At 35.5% G+C, this 13982-nt stretch overlaps 1 protein-coding gene across 1 annotated transcript in view; it reads left to right on the forward strand.

The window, feature by feature from the left end:
- LOC148600359 (uncharacterized) overlaps nt 1-13982 on the forward strand; it is a 139778-nt gene that overhangs the window by 48589 nt on the left and 77207 nt on the right. The window contains exons 31-48 of the mRNA XM_088557441.1: nt 421-651; nt 1011-1154; nt 2061-2229; nt 2521-2696; nt 3562-3823; nt 4104-4297; nt 5131-5217; nt 6044-6283; nt 6577-6738; nt 6991-7159; nt 7748-7926; nt 9445-9714; nt 10224-10339; nt 10635-10872; nt 11213-11446; nt 12069-12233; nt 12546-12827; nt 13076-13879. Of these exons, the coding sequence (XP_088413567.1) occupies nt 421-651; nt 1011-1154; nt 2061-2229; nt 2521-2696; nt 3562-3823; nt 4104-4297; nt 5131-5217; nt 6044-6283; nt 6577-6738; nt 6991-7159; nt 7748-7926; nt 9445-9714; nt 10224-10339; nt 10635-10872; nt 11213-11446; nt 12069-12233; nt 12546-12827; nt 13076-13879 (4122 nt within the window). The remainder of the gene's footprint in view (nt 1-420; nt 652-1010; nt 1155-2060; nt 2230-2520; nt 2697-3561; nt 3824-4103; nt 4298-5130; nt 5218-6043; nt 6284-6576; nt 6739-6990; nt 7160-7747; nt 7927-9444; nt 9715-10223; nt 10340-10634; nt 10873-11212; nt 11447-12068; nt 12234-12545; nt 12828-13075; nt 13880-13982) is intronic.

Below are 13982 nucleotides of genomic sequence, written 5' to 3' on the forward strand. Positions count from 1 at the left end.
CCTTGGTTCCCTTGATTACTCTTTCAAGTCTTTTTATATGTCCCTAGTATATTTATTGCTTCTGAAACACTAATATGAAATAAAAGGTGATTGTGACAACTGGCTGTACTCCAAACTCATTTTTTAAAATAAAAATTTCAAAAAAACATAGTTAAAATATGCCAGTAAATTCATTAAGCGTTAAAAAGAGAAAATAGATACCCATTATTTTATGGAGAGTATTACAATGCTTCTATTTTAGGTGGTTGTGCATGGGAATGTAATGAAAGTTTTTGTTTTCTAATCAGTGCCACTGACAACTGTGGTCAATTGTATCTTTTCTAATCAGTGCCACTGACAACTGTGGTCAATTGTATCTTTTCTAATCAGTGCCACTGACATTGTGGTCAATTGTATCAATTTATTACTGTTCTTTTCTAGGTGATTGTGCAGCAGGATATTATTGTACATCAGGATCATGGATACCAGATCCTGTTAATAGCACCGAGGGTGATATCTGTCCTCTTTATCACATTTGCCCTGAAGGAAGTGATGTTCCAAAACAATGTGACATTGGTTATTATGCCAACAACACAGGATTGTCATCATGTAACTTGTGTATTGCTGGATATATTTGTTATCCTGGAGTAGCTCCACAACTTTGTCCTCAAGGTGAGAATGAAATACAGTACAGGTCAGATGGTGTTTGTTGTTTTCACCTGCTCGAAGTGGGGTTTTAATATTGTATGGATTTTGTTTTTGTTTTCCATTTTAAATTGACTTGTCAACTTTTATTAGGGCAAGGGTGGGACTGTTTTGAGCATTAGAGAAAATATTGCCTACTTCAAATGATCCAGAATTAAAGAAATATTCTGAAGGTTATCTTAAAAGCAATATTTGACCCCCTGTGAAGATTTTAATATTGATATTAATATTTTAAATTTTGTTTTAATAAAGTAATTGAATATAGTACTCCATGTATGCATGAAACATAACAGTGCCATAAATGTAAGTTATATAACTTTGTTCAGGTTACTACTGCCCTGCAAGTACTAGTGCCAACCAACTTAGACAGCCGAAGCCATGTCCTGCAGAGACTTATGGAAACCGTGAAGGGTTGGAGGCAGAGACTGACTGTACTTCGTGTGATGGTGGATTCTATTGTGAAACAACAGGTATGGATTCCCTTTACACTGCTGTATGCCTGGTTTGGTTTTAGCATCTAGTGTTATGTATACATGTGTTATAAAGTAATTAATTATTCTGTTTGGCAGGTTATTTCTTCACATAGAATTTGGTAATTTTACAGTAAAAAGGTATACAAAAATTTTCACATTTCTATTTATGGCAGGTGTACTCAGAATTTTAGCCTAGAGCAAATAGAATTTATCTGAGCGTTTTTTTGGACTATTTAACCAAAATTAACATCCCATCAAACACTATACAGTATTTATTAATAATCTGTATAAAAGAGAGGTTTTACCTATTGAAACAACCTAGACAATGCTAAATATTTTACCATCTGTAATATATATATATATATATAAATGTCTATATATAGTCTATCTGGCCGAGTGGTCTAGGGCGCTGGACTTTGTGCAGTTAGTCAAACTTGTACGACCCCAAATTATAGTAGATTTTATTGATCATATTCTAATTAGCAGTATTACAAATTTCAAATACCTAAAACTGGCTTCCTATTTCTGTAGTTTTGGTTTTGAGTATTCCTTGTATTTTTTTGGAATAAGATCCTCCTATTCTAATGCTGCTTATGAAAGGTTACTCCTTGAAACAATTGTACAGTATATCGAAATTTGCAATGTTTATATGATTGGGAATTTTTGTATTTTGTACTATACATGTGATACAAGATGTACTTAAGTTGCAACTCCTTTTCATAACATAAGAATGAATAAAATATAAACAACTCATTATGAATTCTTCTCTTATATGAAGAACATGGTGTCACTTTGATGTCATATTTCTCATTTAAAAACTGCCTGTTTTATTACACACTATTAGAAAGTCATAAAAAGAAAACATGACTTCAAATATAAGCTCCTTAAACCTTATGTTTACAGCATTGAAGAATGTAAGTGGACCCATATCTGCTGGACATTTCTCTAAGTTTGGTTCTGGAGTGGCGAACCCAGGTGATGACCCTGGTATAGATAGAGGAGTTTGTCCTAAAGGTCATTACTGTCCTCAACAGAGTGCTGCACCAATACCATGCCCTTCTGGGACTTATGGGTAAGTTGCTATGGAAATGACTTTTAATTACCAAAGGTCACTGCTGCATTCATCAGTGTTTTATCAATAGCATGCCATGAGTAACTTACTATTCAGTATTCAATATTTACATCATTATTTTTCAATGTATAGGGCTTCAATCAATTTTGGAATTTTGAAAAAAGTATTGTTTAAGACAATGAAATTTAGAGACCCTTTGTGGTTGAACAGGGGCTGTTTTTACCTCTCGTAGGTTACTATGGAAGCAGCTTTTACTTCAGAGGTGAAAAAATAACATTTTTTCTTTTTTAGATTTTCAATCAAACTACAGTCTGAAGGAGCATGCACATCCTGTGATGGAGGTTACTATTGTCCAAGCCAGAATATGACTGACAAGGGACCACAATGTTCCGCTGGCTACTACTGTAGCAGTAAATCTCCAGAATCAGATCCTGTCAACCAGACTTATGGAGATATCTGTCCTGCTGGTTAGTTTTTGGTTTCTACTTTTCCAGCAATTTTGGTGTTTATGGTACTGATGAAAACTTTTTGTGATGTGACTTAACTTACAGATCTCAATATGTAATAGTATTTATTTTTTGCGGCTGCTTATTTTGATTGATTCTGTCAAAAGAACATATTCAATTTTCATAGTTTCAAGAAATGATAAGCATTATATAGTGTTAGGATTTAATTTAGTGGGTACTATTTTTTGCACTATTTCGTCCACTGCAAAAATTTATCCATTGGCAGTAAGCCAACTATGTACGTTGTAATCTTGGCACAACACCACATTGCCTATAACTTCGTGATATGATTTTAGGCTTTGCCTATTGGGGACAGAGTTATTGGTTCTAAAACATCATTTAACTTAGTCACTAATGCACCTCTTTGTTGTGATATCACTTATGTCTCAATCAACATGAATAACTGCATACGTCATTTCTTAAATACATCACTACTGACTGAAGAATTTTAAGCTATTCATGTTTCAGAGCATCTCAATAAATAGGATGTTGCTAACACTCAGCTCCTGTTAGACTAAATAGGCTTTGCTAACATTTAAGGAGGTAGACCTAGGGTAAGGGAAATAACTCTTGAAATCAGTGATATGTTTGTATCATATTCAATTTCACCAAAACTTTCATTTGAAACAGAATGAAATTAATCCAAGTAATTTTGATGCTTACATGGGATTGATATATACAGCCAGAATACAAACATTCCAATTATTTGTAAGAGTTGTGTCCTTTATCTTAGGTCTACCTTCTTAAGGTTGCATATTTCTCTTATTATTCCTAATAAATATCTCAGGAGCTTTAATACATTTTGAATGAACTGAATTTATTACAGGTTCTTATTGTGTTGTTGGATCACAGGGCCCTGTGCCTTGCCCAACAGGTTACTACACCAACCAGACTGGAATGGCTTCTTGCTTTGACTGTCCAGCCGGGCATTATTGTGTCGTGGGCACTTCTGTTCCTGAACCTTGCCCAATGGGATACTGGTGTCCAATCAACTCAGAATTGCCTAATGCCAATCCTTGTCCCACTGGTAAATACAACAACAACACTGGGCAAGATCAGGCAACTGACTGTATTGCCTGCCCACCTGGGTAAGTTTGTGTAAAAACTCTTGATTCTTCATTCCTTATAATTTAATTCTAGTATCAAAATCTAAGGAGTAAATTACCAAAAAATGTTGATGAAATCACAATCTCCTTACAAAATTTGGTATTCAATAATGATGTTCAGAAGATAGAATCTTTTCATTATCAGACAAACTGCATAGAAGCTAGAATAAATAAGATATGTTTTTATTCAACCATGGGAAAATTGATATGATTATACATGTGGTATATATTTCTAGACAAATTTTTGTATTTTCTTTGCCAGGTATTACTGTGAGACAGTGGGTCTTGCTGAGCCTACAGGGGAATGTGATGGTGGATGGTACTGTATTGAGGGATCTGAGTTTGCCCAACCAAATGTAGTTGCCCAAGGAGGCCAATGTCAGGCAGGCAACTTTTGTCCTAATGGCAGCTCTAATGAGACACCATGTACTCCGGGATATTATTGTAACAATAATGGTAAGATTGAATTTTTTCCATTGCCTAGAATGTTAAAAAAGGGGGGCATGATGTAAAAAAAAGGAGTTCATAATGTTTAAACCAGTGAAAGTCATCACTACACACCGATAAGTTGGGAGAAAAGGTGCTTAAACATAGAGAAAAATTGTAAGTTTTTCTATAGACACAGTTTGTCAAGTATAGAATCTTACTCTGTGAGCAGTTGATTATCGTATTTCCTGCGATCCAGTTTGAGGCTTCAACCAATCAGTGGTTAAGATCAAGCACTCACATCTGGGTAGAAACACTTCTCTACAACATGAAAGCAAAGATTAAGTGTAAGAATTAGAGAAGTGACATTCCCTTATTTTTATTCGATTTTCACACCTCCTGACTGATGTGGAGGAAATATTTATTGTCTCTAGAGAGATTTGCGTTCTCATACACTTATAAGTCAAAATACATAGGGGTGATTGGTTTTTGTATTATTGTGTTGCATTGTCTATTAAATCTCATTGGTTGTAAGCCACATTATGATGTTTTTTACATTGTTCTTCTGTAACAACTGGTGATGTCATAGACAAACAATAGATATCTGCCATAACACAGATGCCAAATAACACTTAAGTTTTTTATTTTGAAAAATTAAGAGAAACTGAATATACAACTTTAGCTTGTTTATTATGTAATTTCTCATATCTTCTTGATATTAAAAATATGAACATTTATTTTTTAAATTTCATAAATCAACTTGCTGTAGTTATAGAATTTATTGATCACAAATTCAAGACAGTTTCAAGACAGTTTCAAGACAATTTGAGGACTCATATTTATATTTTTTGTCTGTATTTAAGGGTTGTCAAATGAGACAGGATTATGTACAGCTGGATATTATTGTAGTGGAGGATCACCAACGGCTACACCAGTGGGTCAAGCTTATGGTAAGTTATAACTTCTTCATTCAAAAAAATCTGTAATTTTTTAATGAGAAAGAAAATGCTTTTTATCATTTGCTAGTCATTAAAGGGATAATCCTAAGAAATAGAAAGTTTAGAGAGTAATCAAGGGAACCAAGGTTATAGCGGTAATCAAAAGATTGTAATCCAGGGACAAAGACCAGACATGGAAAACAGACACACACAACAAAGAACATAAAGTAACTAAAATCATACATACAAAGTAACAAAAGTAAATGAGCAACTCGGACTCCACTAAAAACTGGGAGCATGGACCAGGTGCACCGGTAGGGTAAGCGTCCTCTGCTTTTCTAGAAACACCTGCAGATTTGCTCATAAAAAGAATTATACTTTGAATATAATCACTGATTTTGTTTAAACTTTACAAATATTAACTTGCTATTGTTTAACTTGTGTCTCTACTTAGAAGCAAAAAACATATCAAGAAGGTCTATGTATGGGTATGAGGTAATCTTCCCATTCTACAGTATGTAGTGGGTAGGGAATGGGAAGTGGGGATGACTGATTGGGAATGGGGATTGGTGATTATAATTTTGGATTGGGGATGGGCTGAAAGGTGAATGCGGATAGGAGTGGGGATTTTGAATGGGAAAAATCATTTTAAATGTAACTTCTCATTTTCAAAATTATATTTCAGTTCATTAAAATATATAATTTAAATGTTTTTAGATTTTTAGATAATACATTTTCAGTTGATAATGTAAAGGTTTAATATAATAATTAAAAATGCTTTGGTAATGATGTATAGTATATAGAGTACTGGTAATTATCAACTTCCATTTCTTTCTAGGTGATGTCTGTCCCATGGGTCAATACTGTCTGGAAGGGAGCACTAATGGTACCTATTGTCCTCCCGGAACTTACCTCAATACAACAGCGAGCACCGTCCTGTCCGACTGTCACACATGTCTACAAGGAATGTATTGTGCTGGGTATGGGAACCCTGCAGCATCTGGACCATGTAGCACCGGGTTCTACTGTCCCACTGGAATGAATGTATCAACACCTGGAGAGTACACTTGTCCTCAAGGTGAGGTGTTCAGTTGAAACCTAGCCACATCATACCAAACTTAAAACTGAAAGTTGATGTTTTTTTCCTGAACATGCTGTACATGAAAACTCTCCCCCTTTTATTGGGAAATTTTGTTAATTTCTTGCAATATGTAGGTAAAAATAACCAATAGTAACTTGGAATCTCCCACTTTAAAATCTCATGATCCAAAGTTACAAGGTATGTTGATTATAGATAGGTTTCACTGTTTATAGATTAATCAAAATTGTTACAAATGACAAAGACATTTTATATACATAATGCCATTACAGGTCATCATTGTCCCTCTGGAAGCCATGAGCCAATCAGATGTGATTCAGGAACATACCAAGATGAGACAGAACAGGGAAGCTGTAAGATGTGTCCTGCTGGTTACTTCTGTGACAACACCAAGGCTCCAGTAGTACTGTACAATAGCTCTGTTTGTGCTCTAGGTTAGTATGATTTCAGAAAACATGCATTTTATTGTGGCATTATATATTTCCAAATTGGTCCTACATACATCTTTTATGTGTTTAAAATCCTAAGATATATGTTGCAATTTTTCCTATGCAAATGATGCTGAAATCAACAAAAACAGAAAAAAACTGTCTAAACAAGATTAAGAATAACCTAGAAAGAGTTGTACTTAAGGTTTGACAGAAATTTCATTCATTTCTCAACTATTATTTCATTTCTTTTGACAGGATATTACTGCCCTGATGGTACAAAGTATGACAATGAGTTCCCCTGCCCCAATGGGACGTATAGTAATGCCACAGGTCTACAGTTGGAGTCTGACTGTCTTTTATGTCCAGGAGGGTATTACTGTGATCAAACGGCCCAGACTGATTACACCAAAGTGTGTGCAGCAGGGTAAGCTTTAAAGAGTTCAAAGGACATGTAGTCGAAATGTGCAAGGCTACTTACCTTGTGGTAGGGCTCCTTGACCTTAAATTTGTGTAGCTTTTTGCTCTCTTCAGTAAGTTAGAAGCCATGATAGCTCTTGAAATTCCTTAACCCAGTTAAGTAAATGTTTGCTATGTGACTATTTATTACCTGATTTGTCCAAGTGAGAATTATGACATCCTATCGTCCCGATGTTGCCATGGAAGAATTTGTCTCTACAAATTTGATAAACATAAAAGTACTTTTATATGTGGGAACTAGTTTTCATGGTTTAGGGAAAAGATATCAGTTCATTGATTCTTAAATTTGTGGATTTGATAACTCTATTGTACAAACAAATGAAAAATTTCCTTTTCATGGTTTACCAGACCCACAAAAACCACAAAAATTGGACCCCAGGAATGATAATACTTTCACAGTACATTTTTTAGACATGATAAATTGTTCTCATTTTCATTCCTGCCACACATTTACTGCAAGTTTTGGAAACTGGATATTTTGTCTTGTTAATGTTAAAAATACTGAGGGCTCTATGGAGATTTTATTTGCTTTCAGATATTTCTGTAAACAAGGTGCTATAACAGGAACACCAAACCAAGGACCTGATGCCGATGAATGTCCCGCAGGTCATTACTGCCCCATACAAACAGCTGAACCAATCAAATGTCCCCAGGGAACTTACTCAAATGCCACCAAACTAAAAGCTGAGAGTGAATGCTCAAACTGTACTGCAGGTAATAAAGTACAAGTCTTTGTAAAAATCAGGCTATATAGGAACAATCTGAAACATGTGTCAAGTTTTAACCAACTGACTGTATAATTTCACTTAAAGAAGTCTTCTATATTTAAAATAACCACTATTTGATCTCTGTATCACTAATATTACAATATTAGATGTTTGAGTTTTTGAGTTATCTTCCTTATATTAAAATGTTCAGTTGTTTGTACCGTATTCTTCTGTGTATACCGCACACTTTTTTTCAACTTTTTCTTTGCTCCAGAAGAGGGATGCGCGGTATACACCATAACAATGAGTTTCTAGATTTTTTTTTTGGAGACGCAATTTTCGGGAATCAGAACCAGTCGTCAACTAAAGACAACATCGAGCCATTGTATTTTTGAGAACAGTTTTATGTGAAATAAACAAATAAAGGTTTACTGCTATTTAATAGTTGTTTTATCCAACAATGCTGTTTCCTTGCATTTCATAGTTTGTACGAAAAACCATGAATAGCTTCTTATTGCTCTCTCAAATCAAGTTATCTAATTATAACTTCTTCACCTGTGTGCGGTGGAGCCTTAAATACACAATACCGGGAGTGCCAACCTGTCCTCGTGGCCATTGTCATTTAATTATCAAATAACAAAGGAGCAATTTAAAAGGTGAAAAAATTATTACTAATCCTTTAATCCGCTTGATGAACTGTTTCCAGATGTCATATATCAATACACAACTTGGCAAATTAAAACATCTTTTTATAAACGGCCAGACTTGACGCCGTTGTTTTAGTGAATTACCTGATTTGTATTCGAACTGGAAATGTAAACATTTCAGCCGACTGAGATCCAATACATCACTATTTATAAACTATTTGAATTAATAAATGGCTTGCAAATGCAGGGAAACACAAAAAATACTTCTATTTAAAAGATTAATGATGAAAAGATATGCATTTCGGGGAATTTACCGGAATCCTTTCATCTCAAAATGGTCTTCTGATGGTGATTTTTCCTCACTTCCCATTGCACGTTTTACACAGAAACTAACTTTTTTCGCCAATCTCCCTTGCCACGAAGGGGGTGCGCGGAATACACAGATGCGTGTAATACATGGAAGAATACGATATTTCAATGAAATTCATAACTAATTTTACCAAGTGATTTAGATAATCTTGTCTTTTTTCTTGATTCTGATGGTACAAATACTCAAATAGTACTGTCAAAGATGTGGGATATTTCAAACCATATTTCATCCACTGCCTGACTCTTACAAAGTCTTGACACTTAAGTATTTTTAAGTATTTTCTTTTTTAAATTATTGAATATGACAGGTGAAAATGATTTACAATAAGAGGGTGGATAAGAACATTTCAATTATGCAATTCTTTCATATCTCATGTTGCAGTACTTAAAACTGAATAACTTTACACACTTTTTTCATATGTAAATCAAAGATGTGCTCAATGTACATGAAGTACTGTTAATTTAATTTTATAATTCAATATAAAAAAACTATTCTTTTGATGTGTCAGGTTATTTCTGTGAACGACTGGCTCTGCTTGAACCAGAAGGACTTTGTCAGGCTAAATACTACTGTCCAGAGGGTGCCACCAGAGCCACATTCCTGGATTGTCCAATGGGAGCGTACTGTCCAGCAGGAAGTGCCATGCCCACACTTTGTCCAAATGGTACTTACTCTAATGTGACAAATTTGGAGGCCAAGTCCGAGTGTACTATCTGTCCCGGAGGATATTACTGTGAGACAGAGGGTCTGGAGAATCCTACTGGACTGTGTAAAGAAGGTAGGTGAAATAGAGGCTAAAGGTCATTTGTATCTGTATTCAAAATCCAACAAAATTGTATCATCATTTACACATTAAGTCAAGACAATTGTCTAAGTACTTGTTTACTCTTAGCTACATATAACTGAAGGTAACTTTTTTCTTATGCTGTAAATTTTTTTGTAAAATTGTTTGCATAATTTGCTTTGCTCTCGATTAACTGTTTTTGGAAGTCTGAAATATGAGAAGAAAGTATTTAATCTTCGCAATCCTAGTTTGCTCAGTTACTTTTGTTTCTTCATATGTATTACTTTGGTTATTTCCTGTTATTTAGTGTGTGTGTCTGTTTTCCCTGTCTTTACCCTTGGGTTGCATTCTTTTGATTTCAACTAGAATCTTGATTGACCCTTGGTTACTTTTTGATTACTTTATGTTAAACATTAATCATGGAAGAGAGGTGAAATTAGTGAATTTACCTGCAAAACCTAGATACATATAGGTACAATGTTTTTTTTTTTGTTTTTCTATAGGTTATTACTGCCCTGATGGGACAGTCAACAGAGAACCACCTGCAACTTTCTGTCCTATCGGCCATTATTGTCCAGAGGGAGTAGCTGCTGCCATACCATGCAGAAACAATACAGAGGTGAGTTATCTCCCCTCTCTACCACTCTCTCCCAGTTTCTTACAAAGTCCTAGAGTAAGACTAAGAAATGATTGAGTAGATGCTTCTTTACCATCCAGTAACAATGAAAAGGGGGTTTCTTTCTTATCTTTTACGCTCTTTCGCCATTTTCACTTTGGGATGAGCTAAATGGTTATTGTCTTAGGTTCAGAAATCTACTATATTTAAGTCAGCCACATTTTGCATTGTATAGATATCTTCGTATATCATTGCAGTATTGTCTGTTCCTTTTTTATTTTTATTTCAAATTTTTTAGAACAATCACACCCATGCAGTTGAATGCTATCCTTGCCCAGCAGGATTTTACTGTGCAATCTCTGGTCAAAGTGAGATTTGCCCTATGGGTTACTATTGCCCAGCAGGAACTGGGTTGGACTGGAAAGCTTGCCCAAGAGGAACCTACAGTGATGTCACTGGACTTTATGTTGAAAGCCAATGTAAACCTTGCCCTGCTGGCAAGTTCTGTGATGGGGAACATCTCACAACATGGTCTGGTAAGAAATGTTGTTTGGACCTTCTCAAAATATAATTTAGACATATAATAAGTAAAGTCATATGATATGTAAGCTGTTCAATTAAAACTTCTTTTAAGCATGATTTCAATAATATAATAATGTGTTGGTGATGGTTTTGGTATACAAGCATCCATTCTGTACATGGAAATATCTAATTTCAATACCATATTTACATGAGGTCACTTGCCATTTATTGCAGAGAACTTATCAAGTTTCTCATGTTTTCATTCTGACTTCATATTATAAGTAGACAACTACAGCTTGTACCATGTATATATTTTTTGATTAAGTGGTATTCAAATTTTCTTTACATTTTCAGGTAAATGTGCTGCTGGTCATTGGTGTATGCAGGGTATAGACAGAGAGTATCCAAATGGGCTGAACCAGACAAGTCCTCTAAACAATACCTGTTATGACGACAGAGAGCTCGGTTATGGTGGACTGTGTTTCCGTGGCCATTATTGTACAGTTGGTTCATCATATCCTACAGTGTGTGAGAACGGGACATATGCCAACGTCGAAGGTCTAGAGTCATGTGATCAATGTCCACAAGGTATGGTCTAACATATAGTAAGGAATATATTGGATTATATACATAAGATAGGTTTGCATTTTAGTTAAACTCTTGTGAAAAAACGCATTAACAATATTATTGTTATAAGTGGGGGGGGGGGGGGTTGGGGCAACAGTTTTCCATATAAACAACTCAATAAAACTTAATTCCCTAGGAAAAGCTCTGAAAATCAACAATTGTTTAATTGTCTTGCAGTGTCATTCATAAATGTAGAGTTTGTTTATAATAAATATGTATATACCCGTTTCTGTATGTCATGGTTTTTTAATTACTACATGGAAAATCACAATAAGGGCACATGGATTTTGATGAAATTCAACATGATGTTTCCAAATTGTCTGTTTGCACAACTGAAAAAAAGTTCTTACCAGTCGCATTGAAGTGTAAACCATGCTTGCCTATTAGAGGTCAAACAAGGACAATATTTAACAACTTCTTCTTGGATATTGACAACAGCCTTTATTGTAGGTACCATACATGATTGTGAATATCAACCAAGTGATGAACATTCTTTTTCTATTTTGTTTACTTGCAGTACTAATTTTTGAAATTTCATTCAATCCTGACAGACATATTCAAATTCATTTTCAAAAACTTTCAGGTTACTACTGTCCACAAGGAACAGCTAACTACACTGATTTCCCTTGCCCAACTGGTTACTATTGCCAAGCAAGTACACAGAACTGGAACCAGTATCCATGTACAGCAGGAACATTTAACAACCTGACCATGAGGACATCTAGTATTGACTGTATCAGTTGTACAGGTAAGGGAGAATAACTCTTTGATTGATGTTGTAATTTTTTAAACAATTTCTGCCGAGCTAAGATGTTTTTCATTTCCAGGGAAAAACTATAATTACAAACTTAAATTCTTCATTATGCTTGTACATACAAACAAACAAACATTCATCTCTATAAGTAGGTGTATGAAAAAAAATGTTTTTGAACTTATGAGGTAATCCTTCACCTTCAGAGGTTGTAAATAGTTACTTGTGCCTCTCTTTTTTCTTAGGTGACCAGAACTGAACCAAGCCACAAAACTTTAAAATCAATGAAATATTTATCTTATATTTTAGGTGGCTACTACTGTGATATCAATGGACTCTCAGAACCAACTGGTCCATGTGCACCAGGCTACTACTGTGATGGTGGCTCCACTACAGCAATGCCATCTGGTGTTGGTGGAAATCAGTGTACCACAGGAAGTTACTGTCCTGAGGCCTCAGCTAATCCAACACCTTGTGACCCTGGATATTATTGTGCTAACAATCTGTTGAATGAAACTTCAGGAAAATGTTCACCTGGTTACTATTGTACAAGTATGGCTACTGTAGCTAATCCCACAGATGGAACAACAGGTACCAGTCACTCATTACTTTTAACATATTATTTTGAAGTTGGATTATGTGCTTTGCTATATTCTAATACAACAGTACATGAAACATTTTAATGTTATATCTTTTGACTTCTTTATATTCTGCCAAATGAAGGTACCGTCGAACCTTGATATGTCAAACTCGAAAGAGTTGAAATCTTGGATAACTCGAACTAATTGACTAAAAAAATAATTGTGAATTATTTTAAGGTAACCTTGTTATTTTTGTAGGCAATATTTGTCCTGAGGGTGCTTATTGTCCTGAGGGAAGTCCCTCCCCAACACTCTGTCAAGCTGGTTACTACCTCAACAGCACAGGAAATGATGATGTCAGTGACTGTATTCTCTGTACTCCTGGAAGTTACTGTGACGGCAGCGGAAACAGTCAACCCGATGGGCTATGTAGTGCAGGGTGGTATTGCCCAGGTGGACAAGATACAAATATGCCCACTGGATTTAATTGCACTTTAGGTCACTATTGCCCAGAGGGAAGTTCAGCACCTCTACGCTGTGCCTCTGGAACTTACCAAGATGAGTTAGGACAGTCAGACTGTAAGGGTTGTCCAGCAGGATATTATTGTGATAATGTAATGGATCCTGTTATACTATATAATGACTCATATTGCCCAAAAGGGTACTATTGCCCAGAGAACACAACAATGTCATCTCAATACCCTTGTCCTGCAGGAACATTCAACAATGTTACCCATCAGATCAGTGAATCAGATTGCCAGCAATGCTCTGGTGGGCAATACTGTGACCAGCCAGGACTAAGTGAACCTGTTGGAGCATGCATGCCTGGCTATTTCTGTGACTTTGGAGCCAACAGTTCCACTCCCTCTCAACCACCTAATGCAGATATTTGCCCAGAAGGATTTTATTGCCCGTCAGGCACAGTTACATCCCAGTCCTGCCCACCAGGCACATTTAACCCAACCACCGGACGACAGAGTGTGGATGAGTGTACCAACTGTACATCAGGGTTCTATTGTCCCAACTACAATCAGACTGTTGCTACAGATCTCTGTCAAGCTGGTACGTAAATTGAAGTGTCACAATAACTTTTTATTTAATCATAAGAAAAATGCAATTTTATTTGCCGGTTATTTTAGATTTCTGTATCACAATTCTGATGTTA

This window comes from Perna viridis, chromosome 13 (assembly GCF_037379345.1).
Source record: "Perna viridis isolate PV_CMFRI_1.1 ecotype Kerala chromosome 13, ASM3737934v1, whole genome shotgun sequence".
NCBI classification, from domain to species: Eukaryota; Metazoa; Mollusca; class Bivalvia; order Mytilida; family Mytilidae; genus Perna; species Perna viridis.